The sequence below is a fragment of the Trachinotus anak genome, unplaced genomic scaffold (genome assembly GCF_046630095.1).
Source record: "Trachinotus anak isolate AG129_WGS33_773 ecotype Australia unplaced genomic scaffold, CSIRO_AGI_Tana_v1 ptg000014l, whole genome shotgun sequence".
Classification (NCBI taxonomy): Eukaryota; Metazoa; Chordata; class Actinopteri; order Carangiformes; family Carangidae; genus Trachinotus; species Trachinotus anak.
In genome coordinates this window covers 3,254,246-3,273,674 of record NW_027273865.1, presented here as the reverse complement: position 1 = coordinate 3,273,674, position 19,429 = coordinate 3,254,246, and the positions used below count along the sequence as shown (strand labels likewise).

General features: G+C 43.3%; 1 protein-coding gene across 3 annotated transcripts in view; it reads right to left on the bottom strand.

Annotated features, from left to right (window-relative positions):
* The window catches only part of LOC139631831 (exocyst complex component 3-like protein 2), a 51,911-nt gene that overhangs the window by 15,145 nt on the left and 17,337 nt on the right, over positions 1 to 19,429 (bottom strand). For 2 of the 3 annotated variants that reach the window (XM_071496429.1, XM_071496428.1), the window contains exons 2-3: positions 10,478 to 10,987; positions 9,871 to 10,109 (exon numbers count right to left, since the gene is read on the bottom strand). In XM_071496429.1, coding sequence (XP_071352530.1) covers positions 9,871 to 10,109; positions 10,478 to 10,950 — 712 coding nt within the window. In that variant the 5' untranslated portion in view covers positions 10,951 to 10,987. Of the gene's footprint in view, positions 1 to 9,870; positions 10,110 to 10,477; positions 10,988 to 17,795; positions 17,932 to 19,429 lie in introns of those variants that run through there. The other variant, XM_071496430.1, reaches the window with a different exon arrangement.

Here is a 19,429-nt window from a genome sequence, read left to right as displayed (position 1 = left end):
AGGTCAGTGTTTACTGTCTGTCAGTGTGAGGTCGTTCAGGGAGGTTCCTCTCTGACTGTCAGAGCAGTGATGATGTCACAGCAGCACTGTGATGACATTGTCTGTGCTCATTCATACCAACCTGACAGAGAGGGCGGAGCATTTCTGTTAACATCAGCCGCTCTGCTCAGTGATTTAATCATTCACCTCCACCCCAGCCATCCATCACAGCCCCGGTGACCTGTTGTTCTGTTAACTTGAATATAAACCAGTAACACACTGGTTACCAGTGGTTATAACAACTATAACTCGCTATGACTGGAAGAAAACTTAAAAACAGGAGGAATCTGAATGAAGTTCTGCAGCCTGGAGGTTTATTCTGGAGGGACATCAGAAATAATGAAATCCTCAGGAAGTGGAAGTCACACTGAATCAGATCAACATGTTTCATGTTTGTGAGTTCAGACCAGTTTTGACTCTAATTCTCCTCACACAGTATCTTTATCCCACTCCCCAGTTTTGTCCTTTTATTTTGTCTCTGTCCTGCTGACTGTCCTCATCTGTCGCCACGAGTGAATTACCGAATGTTAGTTTTCCTCCTTAATCTTTGCACTGAGGATAAAAAGTAAGTAACCTCAACTTTACACATAAACTTAAGAATATATTTTGTTAAAATACTTAAAAAGGAATAAAATAAATGTAATAAAGTTGACATGAAGTCGAAGCAGAAACAGACATGATGCTGATAATCACAGAGGAAATATGACTCAGTTTTTCATCACATCATAATACTGCAGCCGCCAGATAATACACACTGTCAGGAAGGACACACACACACACAGAGTGGGACAGGAAATGATGTCTTCTCCAACATCAACTGCTGCGTCAGAGGAGGGCTTTGCCAGGGCTACTCTTTCAAAGTAAAAGCGCTGTGTGTGTGTATGTGAGTGTTGGTGAGAAACTTTGAGGATGTGAGACTTCCAGATGTTGTTGTCTTGTTCGTCCGCCTCAGTGTCGACACAGGAACACACACACACACACACACACACACACACACACAGAGAGAACAATGTGAGCAGAAGATCTCGGCTCACACTCATTTGAGACTTTCATGTTTTGTGTTTGGCAGAGTAAAGTTTGGTTCCTGCAGCAGTGAAAAGGTCATAGGTCACAGCATTAAATCCAGTTCAGGTCCAGGTCCAGGTCCAGCTCAGATGGTTTCCTCTCACACAGACTCAACGTTCCTGTACACTGTTCTCTGTTCTGTGGATTTCATCTTTTGTACTGTGCTGGTTCATCTGATTCTCGTGAACTGCTTGGGTCCCCGGGCTGTTACGGGACCCATGAGAGCTTACAAACTCTACTCCATAGCAATGTCTCAAAATGCAGCTCCCTTCATCTGAACAACCAGTGGACGATTTGTAACAACATCTCTGAAGGGGCCCCATGTCAGTCGCTTCTCAGAAGCTGTGTTGCCAACTATTTGATTGGAGCGGCCCCCTGGCAAATTTCTGCCAAGGGCCCCAACAGAATCTAGAATCACCAGAGTTTACAGGACAACATGTAACACAGGCTCATACAACAGCTGCTTGCTGAGGAAAGGTTTTGTCTTAAAGGAATTGACCCACTCAGACTGGACCCACGTTCCATTTCTGTGTGTGAGTGAACAGTAGCAGTATTGTGTGAGTGTGTGTAGAATGTAACATGAGCACTATGTTCACATTTTTCTCTTGTCCTGTCCTCATTGGTTCAGTCAGAGCAGAGCTGCGACTCAGCAGCTTCTCACCTGAGCTGAGACGTCTCCTCAGAACAGCGTCTCTCTCACTGTCTCTCTGTAGCTCAGGACGTGAGTTCAGCATCGCAGGACTGTTCTTACATCTGACTGTGAGATACACTCAAACTGATTTGGGATCAACTCTGACCCTTATTTTGTGTTCATACAGACTGTGGGGGGAGGAGGGAGATCCTGTCGCCTGTCACCTGCAGGTTTCTGAGTGTGAGTCTGAAACTGAGGCTCATACTATCATTATTTTAATGACTTAAATCAAGCCAACATTAAAACCAGTGAATGTTAAAACCAGTCAGCATTAACCAGTTACCAGTTTCAATGCTGTGTCTGATCTGTGATCTGATCACACTGTCACCCGGCCTTTTCTGATCGATTGGTGCATCTCCCCTGCAGACAGTACTGAATCTATGTTTCCATTTTAGAAATGATATTCTCCTGAGGCAGGAGATAACAGCTGCTTTATCATGAAGTTCACGTCACTATGAATGACATGAAAAACAAATGGACAATTATGTTTGAACATTCAAAATGCAGAACTTTACATGACATTTTGTGATATCTCCTTGATTGTGGTTATTGTCTGCACCACTGCTGACACCAAACCTCCATGTTTCGCTCTGGGTTCAGGTCTTCCTCTCTGGAGGCTCATGGAGCAGTTTCAGTCCAGAGGGAGTTTCTGTGTGTGTGTCAGAGCAGAAGCCACTTCACATGTGTCAGATAAGTGGTATCAGTGGGGTGTGCAGGCGTGTCTGACAGGAAGTCATCCAGCAGCAGATGGTTGGTCAGTGAGTGACGGACCTGGAAGCCTGAGTGTGAGCCTCTTATCAACACGCTGAGCCTGGAGTTACACAACTGTGGAGCTGACAACAGCACTGAGTGAACGGTTCGCACAACTTGAACCTGAGCATGGTGAGTTCAGGGGCTGTCAGTCTTTAACGTCCTGTTTCATATTTCACCATCTATCTGAGACCTGCAGCAGCTCGCCCACAAACCACCTGCAGAGCTACTGCTGGTCTGGACTGACAGAACTCTGATGTAACATGACCATGGATTAATGACACACACACACACGCACATACACAGAGAGAGAGAGAGAGAGAGAGAGGCAAGAGTTTGTAAAGGGTAAATTCCACACTGGTATTTATGTGTGTGTGTGTGTGTGTGTGTGTGTGTGTGTGTGTGTGAGAGAGAGAGAGAGAGAGAGAGAGAGAGGAACACTGGGCTTGTCTTTTGTCACTCTCTCCTTCTCTTCACCTCAAACATAAACTCTACCTAGAGACTGATTCAAGGTCAAACTGAGTCCAGCGACAGAAGCACCAACAAAGAAGTCACCTGAGCTCCAGGTCTGAATCTGACTCAGTCTCACCTGAGGTCTCACCTGGATCATCAGCATCCAGGAGACCACATTCTCTGTACAGTTTTTCTGAATTGCTAAAACACTAAATCTAGCTACAGCTACCTGCTCTGAACACTGTGTTGTCATGGTTTTGTGTAGTGTGTAATGAACAGAGTGATTTTCCAGGAAGAGTCAGAGGTCTGGTGAATGAGGTTTGACAGCTGAGTTTTGTGTTTACAGGTTTGAGAAAATTGTGGAAGATTTCAAGAAAAGCTTTTAGCAGTTGTGAAAAAACAACGTGGGAGCGAGATAACTGTGTCGGCTTGACACTAACAAAGACACTTGTGTTACAGGTGTAAGACTGAGCTGTCAGTCTCAAACCCACCTGATTTTAGTCACATCCAGATGTTTGATAAATTCATTCCTTCACACACACAACAAAGAATCTAACAAGACCAAATACACAACCAGTGAACAGTTTCAGTGTGGGATCAGTGTGATGTCGTCCCACCTGCAGCTTTAACAATGTGATAACCCTGTTGTGTTAGATGTTAGCTACAGATGTGCAGACTTCAGATACAGATGTGCAGATGTCAGTTACAGATGTGCAGATGTTAGCACAGTTAGTTACAACCTCACTCTACAGCTGTAAAACATCTCAACCACCGTTACACCAGGTGACTCGAACATGACCTTTCACATCTGTTTGTCTTTATACAGATGTGAGGAACAGATAGTACAGATGTTTCTTCACAGTTAATGAGACAAGTTTAACTCTCGGTTTGTGCAGCAGCATCACATCACCACTGATGTTGTGTAGTGGTACAAAGACACACAACATATCAGACACACAAACAAGATGACACAACAGTGTTTCCTCTAAACACAAGCTCAGACAAATATTTGATTTCACAACAACTCACTTTTCTACTTGGGCTGTCTTACCCACAACACATCACAGCTGTTTCTCACATGCACACACACACACACACACACACACACACACGCATGCATGCACGCACTTCTCAGTTCAAAGATAATTATGGTTTATTACACCCATCGTTCAACATGATGGTAGCTTGTGTTTATTGACAACAAGCTGATTCACTTCAGACTAGTTAAGGAGATAAAGTCCTGGATTTATTTCAGGAGTATTCTGACATCATCCGCTCTGAGAAATACTGGACACTATGAACCACAGACTGAATCAGAACAGTAGGAACTCAATAAAATGACTTTGTTTTTTTACACGTCATGTACTTCAGGGTGAAGTTAGAGAAAGACTGTGGTTCTATGAGGAAAAAGAAAACATTTTCAGCAGGTCTCAGACTTCTGACTGAAAGTCACTACCAGTACTCAGTGTTTATTTAATTGGTTGTTTGCCTCTGTGATAGCAACTGCTAACCTTCCTGAGGTGTGCATGATGTAGAGATGGGGACTGAAGTTGCTCACAAGTGACCTGTGACTTGGCACGGTGGTGCAGTGGCACTGCTGCCTCGGTACTGTACTCCAGCTTCCTCCCACAATCCAAAGACATGCACATGTACAGTTGAAACCAGAAGTTTACATATACTATATAAAAAAGCATATAACCTTTTTTTTCTCACTGTCTAACATTAAATCAGATTAAACTTTTCCTGTTTTTGGTCAATTAGGATTACCAAAATTATTTCTATTTGCTAAATGCCAGAATAATGAGAGAGATAATTTTTTAGACAATTTTTTATTACTTTCTTGAGAGTCAGAACTTTACATACATTTCATTAGTATTTGGTAGCATTGCCTTTAAACTGTATGACTTGGGTCAAACGTTTTGGATATGCTTCCACAAGCTTCTCACAATAGTTTGCAGGAATTTTGGCCCATTCCTCCTGACAGAACTGGCGTAACTGAGCCAAGTTTGTAGGCCGCCTTGCTCGCACATGCCTTTTCAGCTCTGCCCATACATTTTCAATAGGATTGAGATCAGGGCTTTGTGATGGCCACTCCAAAACATTGACTTTGTTATCCTTAAGCCACTTTGTAACCAGTTTGGCAGTATTAGGGGTCATTGTCCATTTGGAAAACCCATTTGCGCCCAAGCTTTAACTTCCTGGCTGATGTCTTGAGATGTTGCTTCAGTATTTCCACATAATGTTCTTTCCTCAGAATGCCATCTATTTTGTGAAGTGCACCAGTCCCTCCTGCAGCAAAACAACCCCACAACATGATGCTGCCACCCCATATTTCACAGTTGTGTTCTCAGGCTTGCAAGCTTCCCCCTTTTCCCTCCAAATGTAACGATGGTCATTATGGCCAAAAAGTTCAATTTTAGTTTCGTCAGACCACAGGACATGTCTCCAAAAATTAAGGTCTTTGTCCCTGTGTGCATTTGCAAACTGTAATCTGGCTTTTTTATGTTTCTTTTGCAGTAATGGCTTCTTTCTGGGAGAGTGGCCTTTCAGCCCATGTCGGTACAGGACTCGTTTCACTGTTGATAATGACACACTCTTACCAGCTTCAGCCAGCATCTTCACAAGGTCTTTTGCTTTAGTTCTTGGGTTGATATGCACATTTCGGACCAAAGCACGTTCATCTCTGGGACACAGAACCTGTCTCCTTCCTGAGCGGTATGATGGCTGGACATTCCCATGGTGTTTATACCTGCGTATAATTGTTCGAACAGATGAACATGGCACCTTCAGGCATCTGGAAATTGCACCCAAGGATGAACCAGACTTGTGCAAGTCCACAATTCTCTTCCTGATATCTTGGCTGATTTCTTTTGATTTTCCCATTATGTTACACAAAGAAGCAGTGTGTTTCAGGTGTGCCTTAAAATACATCCACAGGTGTGCCTCTAATGTTGTCAATAAACCTATCATAGGCTTCCAAAGACATGACATCATCATCTGGGCTTTCCCAAATTGTTTAAAGGCATAGTAATCTTAGTGTATGTAAACTTCTGACTTTGAAGAAAGTAATAAAAATTGTCTAAAAAAAAATCTTTTTCTCATTATTCTGGCATTTAGCAAATAGAAATAATTTTGGTAATCCTAATTGAGCAAAAACAGGAAAAGTTTAATCTGATTTAATGTTAGACGGTGAGAAAAAAAGGTTATGTGCCCTTTTATATAGTGCATGTAAACTTCTGGTTTCAACTGTAGGTGTGAATGTGAGCGTGACTGGTTGTTTGTCTCTGCGTGTCAGCCCTGTGATAGACTTAACCCTGACATAGCCCTTGCCCAATGTCAGCTATATAGCTAGATAAGTGGTATAAATAGTGGATGGATGGATGCTCTTAAGTTATGTGTTCACCCGAATCTGTTTTTGTGTTTGACAGCGGGATCACACGAAACATACTGAACCAATTTCCACTGAACTCAGTGCAGGGATGGAACGTGGTCCTCTACATGACTCTAACAGTCTGACACAGGTGAGGGTGTCTCCAGGTGGGTTTTGCTGGGACAGTCCAAGTCAAAAGTCCTGGGATGATTTTTATTCCCACTCCATGTTGTTTGACACTGGCCTTGGTGGAGCTCTGCACTGCTTTATGTTTTTTTTTACCTCCATCAGGTAAAAAAATGATGTTAACCTCTGTGCTTATCTTGATTTACTGACGGTTCAGAGCTTGTTGACGTTCCTTGATAACCATCAAACCTGCAGGAGGATGATGGAGCTTAGGTTCATCCACCGCCCATGCAGAACGGATTGTGCAGATGGATGTGTTGGATGTTTGATGCTGTTGTGCTGCTGCATGCCTTCGGTGCAGATGTGCAACTGATGTTTATCTGCTTACATAAGACTGCAGAAAGCGTGAAGTGAACCATGAGGACTGCCACAGACTCTCAGACGCCCTGAAACACCTGAACTCACCACAGAAACATCATCAAACATAAGGAATGATTGTGTCAGGCTGAGCTGATGCAGACTACAGCTGTTTGATTAGGTTTGAAATTAATCTGCAAATATTCTGTTAAACTGTGTAATTAAGCAAAAATGTTGCAGACATTTGAAGGCATCACCTTCCACTGTCACAGCTCATCAGACACTTAATTTTCTGGGGATTTTAATGAATGATATGATTAAACTTTTCCTTTTTGCAGCGCTCATTTAGTGTGGACTTCTGTTCAAAGAGCAGATGAAGCAACAGAACCTTTTAATCAGTGAAGTGTGTGGAAGCTGCAGCATCCTGATGCAATGAAACACACCACAAAATCAATTGTTTATTTTATCACTGATGTTATGATCTGATGTACTGGACTGTGTGTGTGTGTGTGTGTGTGCATTTTTTGTCTGCTAAACAGAAGTAAAGGAGTCAGGGTTATTTGTACCTGCATCACTGTTATGTACCATTTACACACAAACACACGCAGCAGTAACCTGATCTGCTGACATGGTGGTTTATCAGCATCTGAAAACAAACCCTGATCTGACATCCAGAACTTTCTCTGCACTTTATGCTCTTCTCTTCTGATTGGCTGACAACTGACCTGTTGTTACTAGAGCTCCAGAGAGAAACCTGAGAGAAGAGATATAAAACTACACTGACTGTACACTGGCTGACTGTTTTTTTCCTCAGTGTTATCATCATCATCATCATCATACGTCACACAGCAGAGTGTGTGTTCATCACATTGAGCCTCAGGACTCAAAACAGAACATTTAACAACAAACACACTGGTCTGTCACCATGTTAGTCTCTTTAAACTGCTGCTGTACAGTGCGTGTGTGTGTGTGTGTGTGTGTGTGTGTGTGTGTGGGTGTGTGTGTGTGGAGATGAGAGCTGCTGGGATAAAACCTGACAGGTTGTACATTCTTTTTTGTGTGTTTCCCTTCACTGTGTCATTGGTTCTGGTTGTTGGTGTCATAAATAAACTCAGCTCGAGCTCTTCAGTGTCTCCTCTTCATCTTCACTTTAACATTGACACCTTCAGTTAAACCTTGAAACACCAATGTCACAACTGTCCAGTTAATCCACAACTTCTGTCATTATCAGTCTGACAATGTTTGACAAATCAATCACGTTTTTACAAACTGTCAAAAAAAAAAGTCAAAAAATAAAAGATGATGAATAAACCATTATCTATTCTATAAACTCTCACTTACTAATGTGTATCAGCCTCAGATATCCAGGGTGGACTGAGCCTGAATATGTGAGTGTTCATAACATCAGAGCTGCAACATTCACAGTGTCGATCACTGATCAATTGGTTTGAGAAGTTTGAACTGTGATGGACATTTTATAAACCAAACAATTCATTGAGAAATTATTGATAAATTAATTCATAATGACAGTAGATGTTGACATACACAGTTCACTGATGTGACAGTGGGAGTTATAAAGCAGAGCGACTGTTTAACATGTAAACAAGGGTGTGGAGGAACTGAGAGCACACACACACACACACACACACACACACACACACACTTGAATCATTCATTAGAAAATAGGAGAGTAAACAGGGTGCGATAAACAATAGACGCCCTTAAAAAATTTCCAGGACCAGCCCAATAGTTATGATCTCACACACACACACACACACACACACACACACACACACACACACACACACACACACACACACACATTTCCCATATACATTCCAGAGTCCTCGTCAAAACTCCTGGAGAATTACAGCATCTCCATGTAACCCAGTTGGCTGCAAGGTCGCCTTCACTGACCTCTCTCTCTCTCTCTCTCTCTCTCTCCCCCTCACCCCCGGTTCACTGTCGGCGGCGGGGTCTAAAATAGCTCGACACATGATGATAAGATCAGTCAGGCTGGTGTGAAAACAAACTGGACGATAAAACTGGACGACAATTTTAACAGACAAGGAGACAGAGAGAGACTGCAGCTCTACAGTCATGACAAACTGCTCACAGCTCCATGTTGGCCCAGGTTAGAGAGGTTTGATCCCCAGACTGTTAAATCTCAGAGGAGAAAGTGAAAGAATGGTGCTCCTCCCTCATAACAACCACGAGGTATTCTTGACTCCAGTTGACTGGTCCAGTTCACTGTTCACACACAGACAGTGACCTGCACCAGTTATGGTTGCATGAAATGCTTAAAGTACTGATGATGTCAAAAACCTGTTGTTGTCTCTCTTCCTGTTGGGGAGTGTCTGATGTGACAAGGTCACATACTGGGATGTTCATGAGACGAGTGTCTGGTGGCTGCAGAACATTTGTGAACAATCATGTAAAACTACCGGTGAAGACTGAAGGGAAAACACTCAAGAGTGTTTTGGCCAATGGGCTGCTAACACTTTCATAACAGATCTGGTCTGAGGATCCTAGTCCATCAAATCCCAGTGATCCGGTCTGTTCATGCTCTTTAAGGTTTGTGCAAAACAAAACCTGAACAAAACATCAATAAACTTTTTTTTATTTTTATTTTTACATAATCACATCAATGTCACTTTGGATTGTGGATCATTTTCTTGTGTCTGTCTGGGCAAACAGAAAGTCAGCTTTGGTCTTGATGTATTGTGGGTCTGGACAATCCTCAACACACAGGACTTGTAGTGTGGTGAAATCCGGACATTGGGAATGGGCCATTGTTTCCCGGGGGGGAAGTTATTATTGCCACTCCCCACTCTCTACTGTGCTGAGCTGGGGTTTCCTTGTGGGCAGTGATGAGGTCAAAGACTAGACAACAAACACCAACCTCTGTACAGTCTACATTCACACAATAATCCCTGTGAGTTCACTGATGGAAATGACATGATGAGAAAACTCAGTACATCCTCATGTGTTAGGTACGCCCTCTTGGTTTTTGTCTTACCTGAAAGGGGCTCTCTAGGTTTGACCTCCTCCACCACCTCCTCCTGCACCAGCTGCTCCTCAGGGCCCTGGGATGAGTGGTCGGCCATGGACTCCCTCTTCAGCTTCCCCAGACCCACCATCTTCATGAAGGACAGGCGGCGGCTGGTGGAGTCGCACTCGCTCTCCGAACAGTTCAGCTCACCGTTGGTGAAAGACTCTTTATAGGAGCTGAGGGTGTCGCGATATTTCCCTGCAAACCTAGGAGGGACATGGAGAAAGAAATGATACAGACTCTGCACAACCTCTGTTACATCAACAAAGTCAGCTGACCCCTCCTCACCTCAGCAAACTCTCATAAACTCTCCTTCCCTCATCACTTCCCTCAATCTCCCTTAAACTCAACGAACTTTGCTGTTTACAATAGAGAGACCACCTTGTTCCTCTTTACCTTGAAAGTCCTACCGTAGCTCTTTGCCTAAACAATCTCCCATGAGTCCCCTCTACCTTAACAAGCTCCCTTGTTCCTTTTTATCTCAAAATAGTTGCCTGATAACTAAAACAATCTCCCATCATCCCTCTTTACCTTCAACTTTCATCAATCTCACTAGGTTTTAATCAAACTTTACCTGAGCAGACTTCCTTCAGAGCTCCTCCTCCCCCTCTTCTTCTTCTCTGCAGGTGAAGGGGTTCCCTGCAGCGACCCCTGTGGAGAGGGGGTTGCGCTTCCTTTGCTCCTCCCCGATGCTCTCAGGGTCTTCCCCAGCTTTCCCAGAGTCTTCAGTGGGGACTTAAACTTAAAGGAACTCTTCGCTGAACCTCCTCCTCCTCCACCACTTCCCTTTTTCCCCTCGTTGGCCTCGTTCTCGTCCTCCTCATCCTCAAACGGGTTGCGGTCCCTTGGCACGTCACCATCCAGTAGAGAGTTGCCGGGTGACCAGTGGTTGCCATGGCCGCTGCTGTCATGGATGCTGTCGTTGTCGTCAAAGGGGTTGTGATGGTGATGGGTAATGTTGAGGCTCATCCTGCGGAGGATCAAAGTGTTGTCTAGAGTTGGACCACCACCTTTCAGGCGCACTGGGAGGTTCTTGAGGATGGGCATGATGTAGCTGGGGCAGGAGGGACAGGGAGGGAGGAACCTGGGGAGGGAGAGAGAGTTAGTAATGGGAAATGTGCTTTGTAGCCAGATGACATCAGTTATTGAAAGACCAGTGAAAGACAGAAGCTGTGACAGACAAATCCCCGACCTGTGACCAGACACACCCAGATTCTATAACATCAAAATCCTGAATAATTTCTAGAGTCCAGTCAAAAAAGTCTACAACCAGAGCTCAACAGGCAGTATAGGTGAGTTAGTCCATTTAGTCCAGCTGACTGATGGCACTGACCCAAACTGACCTGCACAGACCAGGACAGTCAGAGCCATCTTCAAAACAAACTTAGGATAAAAGTCAAAGAGCTGAAACTGAATTTCTGCTGTATTTTCACTGCACACTGACAAAAGTGTTGAGTCTATTTCTGCTGAGGTTTCCGAAACACATCAACAGTCATATCCTTTGTTTAGGTAAAGTTAAGATGCAGGAATAACTGTTGAAGTCACTAACTCCAGCACCACCACCCTGTTCCTCTAGCCCTGCCATGGTCTCTGGGGTTGTTGGTTGAGTTGGTGGCAGCTTGTGTTTTGACTTTCTTCAGGTCTTAGTGGGTGGAGTTTGCATTAGTGCCACTGGGTGGAGCTGACCAGTCCATCCAGAATGAATGTAGGATCAACCATCCACATTTTCTCTCTCTCACTCCATCTCTGGATCTCCCCTTTGCACCACATGGTTTCTTTAGTTTGGCACCCTTTCACACATACACTTAGTTTGTGTGTTTCTTTTATGTAAATAAATGTGATTTGTCTTTATTTCAAGTACAACTGTGTGCATTTCCCTCCATTTTTCACGGCCGAAGAGTTGGGTCATGATAATCATAAAGACTTGTTAATACACAAGCTACAAAGACAGTTTAACGACTCTGCAGAGGAAAACTGTCATTTCAAAATCAAACAAATATAATCAATGATTAATAATCGGCTGCCTCAGGAGTGATTAGAGTTGCTATAAGAAAGCTGCTCATCTATTTCATTTGAGGAGAATACTTCACATGTGTATCCAAGCAAATTTAACCAAAGTTAATAATTCATCACTGCGCTCCATACATTAACTGAAACTGTCATGTATCCTAAGGAACTTTTCCTTCTTTTAAAAAAAAATAAAGTTTAGTTTATAAATCTAAATCAAACTGATAAATTAAAACCATCAGTTATAAATTGATTGCCTGATATTTGACCCCAGTTTAATTTAATATATTATTAATGACTCAACTATCAGTCACTGATGTGAATTTGAAATACGTTGCGGTCCAGTTCTCTTCTTGTTCTCATGACATACTCACAGTGCAGCATCTTGGTCACACTGATCACACCTGAAGAAGCCTCTGTTGTGTTCAGACACACTGTTGTGGTCCCATTTTTAGCCTTTGAGCTGCTGATAAGACTCCACCCTCTCTGAGACAGTCTTTATGACAGCTGCTCAGATAACACAAAGGTCCCGACCGAAGCAAACACTTGGTGACGTACAGTCACCATGGAAACACATCCGCCTCCTCCGCCCCCTGAAAGATGCCCACTTCAGTTCAGGACGAGGACAGAGGAGGTGGAAGTTACAATCTGCTGTTTTCTGCTTCCTATAGAGGACTGGTTCATCCTCCTCAACCAGAGACACAAGAGTCACTTTTATAATTGTCCAAACCACTGGACTGGAAGTCAGTGCAACACCCACTAGCAGATTCATCTTAAAAGTACCAAATGTAACAGTCTGAAGCAGTTTTCACATATTAATGCCACTGTGTGATCAGACTGTAATGTAACTTTAAAAATGTGATCTTCTTATTTGCCTATAACAACCCGTGAATAATTTCTATGTGATGTTTATGCTTGCTCCCAAGTGCTGCAACACTAGCTAACATTAGCTTAGAAATGGATTCTGCTAATGCCCGGCTCCCAGCAGAAAACAGACGTCACCACAAACTCCACGAAATCACAAAAAACAAACAAAACAGGTTTAGCTGGTGAAGCCTGTCTGACCAAACAGGAATGGAGCTGGAGCCAATCCCAGCTAACATTAGGCGAGGACTCATTGATTACATTTGGTTCACAACCTGGACAGGTGTCCAGTCTATCACAGGGTTGACACTGCCTGTTTGTCTTTTTTGTACACACCCAAACTGACCCTTCTAATGATCCACACTGTTTCACTCACACCCAAACACTGAGTCCAAAAGGTAAAGTTTAACCAGGAACCACTTCTGCTTTTCAACACCTGACTTTATGCCATGGCAACAGACACTGCTCATCTCTGACTGGCTGCCAGGTGTCGCTCATGCTTCAGACCTCAAGGATCATCTGAACCTCCCTGGACTCAGTCGTCGAGTCGACTCTTATCTAACCTGACCATAGTAAAAGAAAACCCTGCCCTTTGATTGGCTGGCAGGTTTTAAACATAATTAAGGGCTACAGTTAAGCCTAAGGACATCAGGTCCCACCCAGTTATAAAGCAGCTGGTGTCACATGGTCCCACAGCCATTAACCATTAAGACATAAACTCATCAAACATTAACAGGAGCAGAGACCAGGTCACAGTCTGCTCTCTGTAATGATTCATGGAAAACTTCTCAGTGACTTAGACTCAGATCTGCCTCCTGTGATGATTCTGCTCCTCTTATCATGACAGCTCTGAATGTGGAAGTACTGATAACAATGTCATTCTCCATCATGACGACCTGTTCTCTAAAACTTTATCTTGGAGGATCCGTGTGAATCCACCAGTGGAGACAGGAAGTGGACAGCCCGACACACTTTAAACAGATTAGTAAAAATACTAAATCAGAAAACTTTGAAAACCCAGGTTTTACATCTATCAGGATCAAGGATCCAGATTTGTTCATTCTGTGAAGTAGTAGGATGAGAGATGATATTCAAGCTCTTTTCTCATGATTCTGACTTTTAAAAAGGCTTAAAAGTTAAAGGACAAACTTGTGGTGAAAGAGACCTTAACATATGACTGAAAAAAGTCTTCGATTTGAATATAAACTCCAATCTCTCAGAACTGTAGGACACTTTTTGGTCTGGAAGCCGGGTTATCTTTAAAAACTGACAGTGTCTCTGTATTCAAGTCCTCTCTCTACAGAACAATTATTTACATATATCTGAAACATCAAGAGGACCAAATGTGTACAGATGGAGTTGATACTGGAGGAGTGTAGTCATGGACCTGACACCTTCCTCATTTATCTGAACACAACACAAAGACAGCAGAGTGTTGCAATTTCAACAAAAAAACATAATGTTATTATGAGGCAGTTTAAATTTCTTCTGTATTTATTTTGCTGGTTTATTTCCTGTGAGGGTGTAAAGGTGCTGAAGGTGAAGGTAACTAATCCTCTATGTGAACTAAAGGAATGATCTTGTCTTCGTCCCAACACAAACAGAAGTTGTGTTCAGTCTTTCTTCATGTTAGAAACCAACAAAAGCAGCAGCTGTTTTCTCAGAGACACAATAAACCCACACACAGGGCAAAGCTCAAAGTGGATTATAGAGGACGGAAGGATCACACCGCTGCAGCGGAGTGGGCGGGGCACAAGGCCTGGTCCAGGTTTCAGAGTAGGTGAGCTTCAGACCAGTTTTTGGATTTTTTTTCATTTTTTATGGTTGAAAACTGCGTTAAGAAAAAATATGAATCACACCAGAGTTTAAACACGTCTGGAGGACATTTAAAATAACTGTCGACATTAAAATACACCTGAATGTATCAATCACATAAATAGAATATAACACTAAGAGATTGTGATTAATGTCTACTTTTACTTTACTTTTTTATCAGACATTGGTGATAAATTTTTTTAATTGTTTTTAAACTTTGAATTTTCCCAAGGGATTAATAAAGTATGTATCTATCTCTCTAACTAATAACTAAGAATCACACTGGAAAAAGGTGCGTGCGTGTGTGTGTGTGTGTGTGTGTGCATGAGGTGTACTGGGAGCGGATGTTGTTCATGCTGTTGGTTTCCAGTCTCACCAGCTCAGGACACACTGCTGCAGCCAGAAATAGATAGACACACACACACACACACACACACACACACACACACACACACACACACACACACACACTTGTACTTCTATCTTTGTGAGAACACTCATTGACATAATGCATTCCCTAGCCCCTTATCCTAACCATCACAACTGAGTTCCTAACCCTAACCCTAACCCAAACCTTAATCTAAACCTAATTCTAACCATAACTCTAAAACCAAGTCTTAACCCTCAAAATGTGATTTGAAGGTGTCTCAAAAAGTGAGGACTGGCCAAAATGTCCTCACTTTCCCAAAATGTCCTCACTCTGTTAGTAAAATACTTTTTTTGGTCCTTACTACGTAGCAAGTACAAGTACACACACACACACACACACACACACACACACACACACACACACACACACACACACCTTCCATAAGAGTGAGCATAAAGGAAAGTACTAAACACACACACAAACACTAAGGAAAACACACAGACACACTGGTGCTCAGTGTGCGGAGTGAGTGGGAAGTGATTCAGTAGTGCTGGTTCCATAAATACCCAGCAGCCCCGGCGGCAGTCTCAGGAAACGCACGCGGAGCCCGGTGGCGCTCACATACAATCTGTTTTCTTCAAGAGGGTCGCAGGGCATCGCGGAAGCTGCTGGACACAAACAATGGGAGCGGAAAGGACAGCGATAGTGTGACGGACCGAGGCGAGGACTCCTGGGTCTCTGAGCGCCCCGCTGGGTGTGGTCCAGGCACAACCGCCAGAACACCAGGACCAGGGTGGCAGGATGAGCTGCACGTTCTCCAGTGTGTGCTGGAGCTGGTTCTTGCTCTTAAAGCAGGGGTCAGACCTGGAGACCAGCTGAAAGCTACAAAGTCTAGACCAGGGATTCAAACTGTGAGACACGTCCACAGGAGGACACAGAGGGACAGACATGAGACAAAGACAGTGTGAGGTGACAGTGACAGATGTGTCCTGGACCTGGGTTAAGCTGCAGCAGTGAGATGAAGATCCTGTAAAACACTGAGAGTCTAATCACCACAGTTTGTTTTGCACACGTCTGAACACAATGATGTCCCTTCAAAGTAAAGCTCCAGAGGAAAAGAGGCTGCAGAACTTCATTCAGAATCCTCCTGATTTTAAGTTTCCTTTGGTATCACAGTGATCCAGTGATGCTGTCTGAACATCATGATTCCCTGCAGACAGGAGCTGAACACAGCTGACCACAGCTGCTGCTGGTGAGACAGGGCCCCCAGCTCACTCACATTATACTTCCTGTTAACATTATGGGAACTGTCGCTCCACAACTTAGAGCACAATTATCCCCCAAACAGCACAACCCCTAAAGAAAGACAAAATAACATAATGATAGGAGAGACTAAGAATGGTGAACTTGTGAATTATTGATTAACTGCACCTCTGTGAATATAACTCTGGGCCCTTTAGAGCAAATCTGTCTGTGAGGTGCAGTGTGAAGACCATTAAGCACAGGAACAGAGATTCAAAGGTTGTGGATTCGAGTCCAACCACAGTCAAACATGAGGAGAGCAGATAAGATTAGATTAGATTAATAAAACTAAGGGAGCCTCTGTAAATGAGATCAATTACATTTCAAGGTCAAATGAATTCAGACAGAATGTGATTAATCTAACTCTATTTTCAATTACAAGTTTGGCAACCAACAATTATCAAAACAACATAATGGAAATAAAACGATTATTGTGCTGCATTCTGCTTTGCAATAGATTTCATTGCCCACCAAAACCATAGACACAATACTTTTTGTTTTAAAATCGTTTTTCTTTATTTATCTATCTAATTGTGTGAAATAATCATGATCTCAATATTGATCAAAATAATTGCGATTATGATTTTTGCCATAATGGAGCAACCTTAAAGGTCAGACAACAACAGAGTCTAGATGACTATGGCTGCAAAGACACATGTAAACATCTCTGCAGATCCACACATTGAAGGGTGTTATGGGTAAACACACATGGTCATAAAGGAGCCATGACGCACAGCTGTCGAATCTTTACAACATACTCTGAGGAGAGGTGTCCTGTGTCCAACCTGTGTTTCAGGTCATGGTGGTGACAACACACCAGGAGATGAGGAGGGAAACACCTCAAAGAAGCTGTTTGGTGAAAATGTCTGTCCACCAGTCAGCTTCAGACGACACCCTGTCTGTTTTATACTTTATTAAAACAGCACTGTGACTACAGGTGGTACCACTGGTAACTACAGAGGGGGGTAGTATTGCTAGTATTGCTCTTTGGGTGGTTCTTGTTTGTGCCTGTATTTTGGGGATTTGGTGCTGGCATCAGATTCTCTGTAGGATTGTTGTGAGTTGTAGTATGATATAACTCTGTTAGTCTGCAGCTTGGCTCAACAGCCAGTGACTGCTACAACACTCTGCTGGAGTCTGAGCAGTTACAGGCACAGGAAGTAGCGTAGCCCTAGAAGCTAACAGCTCATGTACAGAAAACAAAGCCTGTTAACAAACATCATCTCTGTACAAACCAGCAAACACACTGTACACTCATAGCAAGTCAGCATTCGGCAGATCTAATAGGCTGAAAACATCTGAACACAGCAGCTGTGTGCTAGCATGCTAGGAGCTAGGAGCTAGTCTCTGAGCCTCAGCCATATCTGCATTGAGAACACAGAGCTAGCTTCTTCTTTTAGCTAGCTAGTGTCGCAAAGCCTTACACACCTCTCAGAGTAGATCACACACACATTACACAGATCAACAACAGGTGTTCGTGGGGTGTGGGGCGGGAACGAAAGAGACGCCATCATCCCCTGATGATTATTGTTACTTTAAGGTAAAACTGTCCTCGGATCTGTGCAGGTGCAGCCAGGCTGATGAGCGTTAGCATGTCATGTCTGCATGTGTGTCATCCCCACACACTTGTGTTTGACGTGTTCAACACAACATGAAGGTGAAGAGGTCGCGACCTTTCACCGTCACAACACACAAACAGGAAACCAGGAAGAGAAGCAGATATCCAATCAGACGGAGGCCCTACCCCTACCCTCAGCCTTGACCTCAAGTATGGGTGGAGTGTGTGTGTGTGTGTGTGTGTGTGTGTGTGTGTGTGTGTGTGTGTGTGTGTGTGTGTGTTTCATGACTAATGTGTGTATAGATAATCAGCTGATGTATGTCTGCTGGAGGAAACAGTGAGAACAGTCAGTACGTTTAAAAATACAAACAGGAATCGTTTAATAAAAGGAGCTGACAGGTGATCGCTCATTTCCTGCTCCGTCCTGCTTTAACTCTGCTTCATATCCAGTGTATGACTGCAGGAGAGGATGCACACTGACACACTGCTGCTGCAGACACACTCACTACACAGGAGCTCAGGATAAAACTCTGCTAAAGCTGTTGTGGATGTTTTATTCTGTGTTGTCTGTGAGTGAATAGAGAATAAACATGAATCTGTATGACTGTGTCTTCACCTCACCTGAAGATTTAGAGCTGAATATAACTGGACCACAGCAGTTTCATGCTGTAGACGTAACATTAAATAGTATTTTTATTTACTTTAAATGGTCTAAAACCAACTAAAAAGACTGAATGGAAAAAGAGACACAGCTCCCAGAGGACAGAGTGAGGCCGCAGGTGATCAGGACATCCACACTGAATGCACACATAGGCAGGTGTGTTCCCTGTCTTCAACTCACAGCTCACCTAACCCACTTCTCCTAATGCTACGGTAATCAGAGCACAGTATTTCCCACTATTCACTTCAGTCTGCGGCTCCACTTCATCCAGTTTTTCTAAAACCTAAAAACTTTCACCAGTATTTCTGAAAAATGTCCTTAAGTCAGTAACAAGTGTTATCCACAGTTCCTCCTCTTTACGGTTGGTTAGGTGAACCTGTGAACCAGGTGACCCACTGAGCTGTCATCAACATCCACATGCTGCAGACTTACAGGTACCACATCACAACTACATACTGATGACCCACAAGTGTCTTCTGTAATTCACAATGATCCAGTTTGAAGCAGCATCTTAGTGGCTACAGCTTCTTCACTTTGTTTTGAAGCACACACACACACACACACACACACACACACACACACACACACACACACACATATACAGGAATGGTAAGTGGACAGTGATGTAGAAACGTCTATCTGACAGGAAACATCAGCATGGCTCCAGATGTTCGCACAGCTGCAGACTGAGCCGTCTCTCCTTAGGGTTCCCATCAGTTAGAGGAAGAACTGACATGTCTCTGTTAATGGACGTCTCGTTACATGAAGCAGATTTAGTTCTTCATGTCCATCAACATTTCATCAAAACTTTGTCCTGGCTCTGGATGAGTGAGAGGAAGCTTTCTGGGAAAACAAAATGTGCTTTTAATAGGGATGGGAATCGAGAACCGGAACCCGGTCGAGAACCAATTACAAAATTTCCCATCCATAGGAATTGCATTCCTCCGAC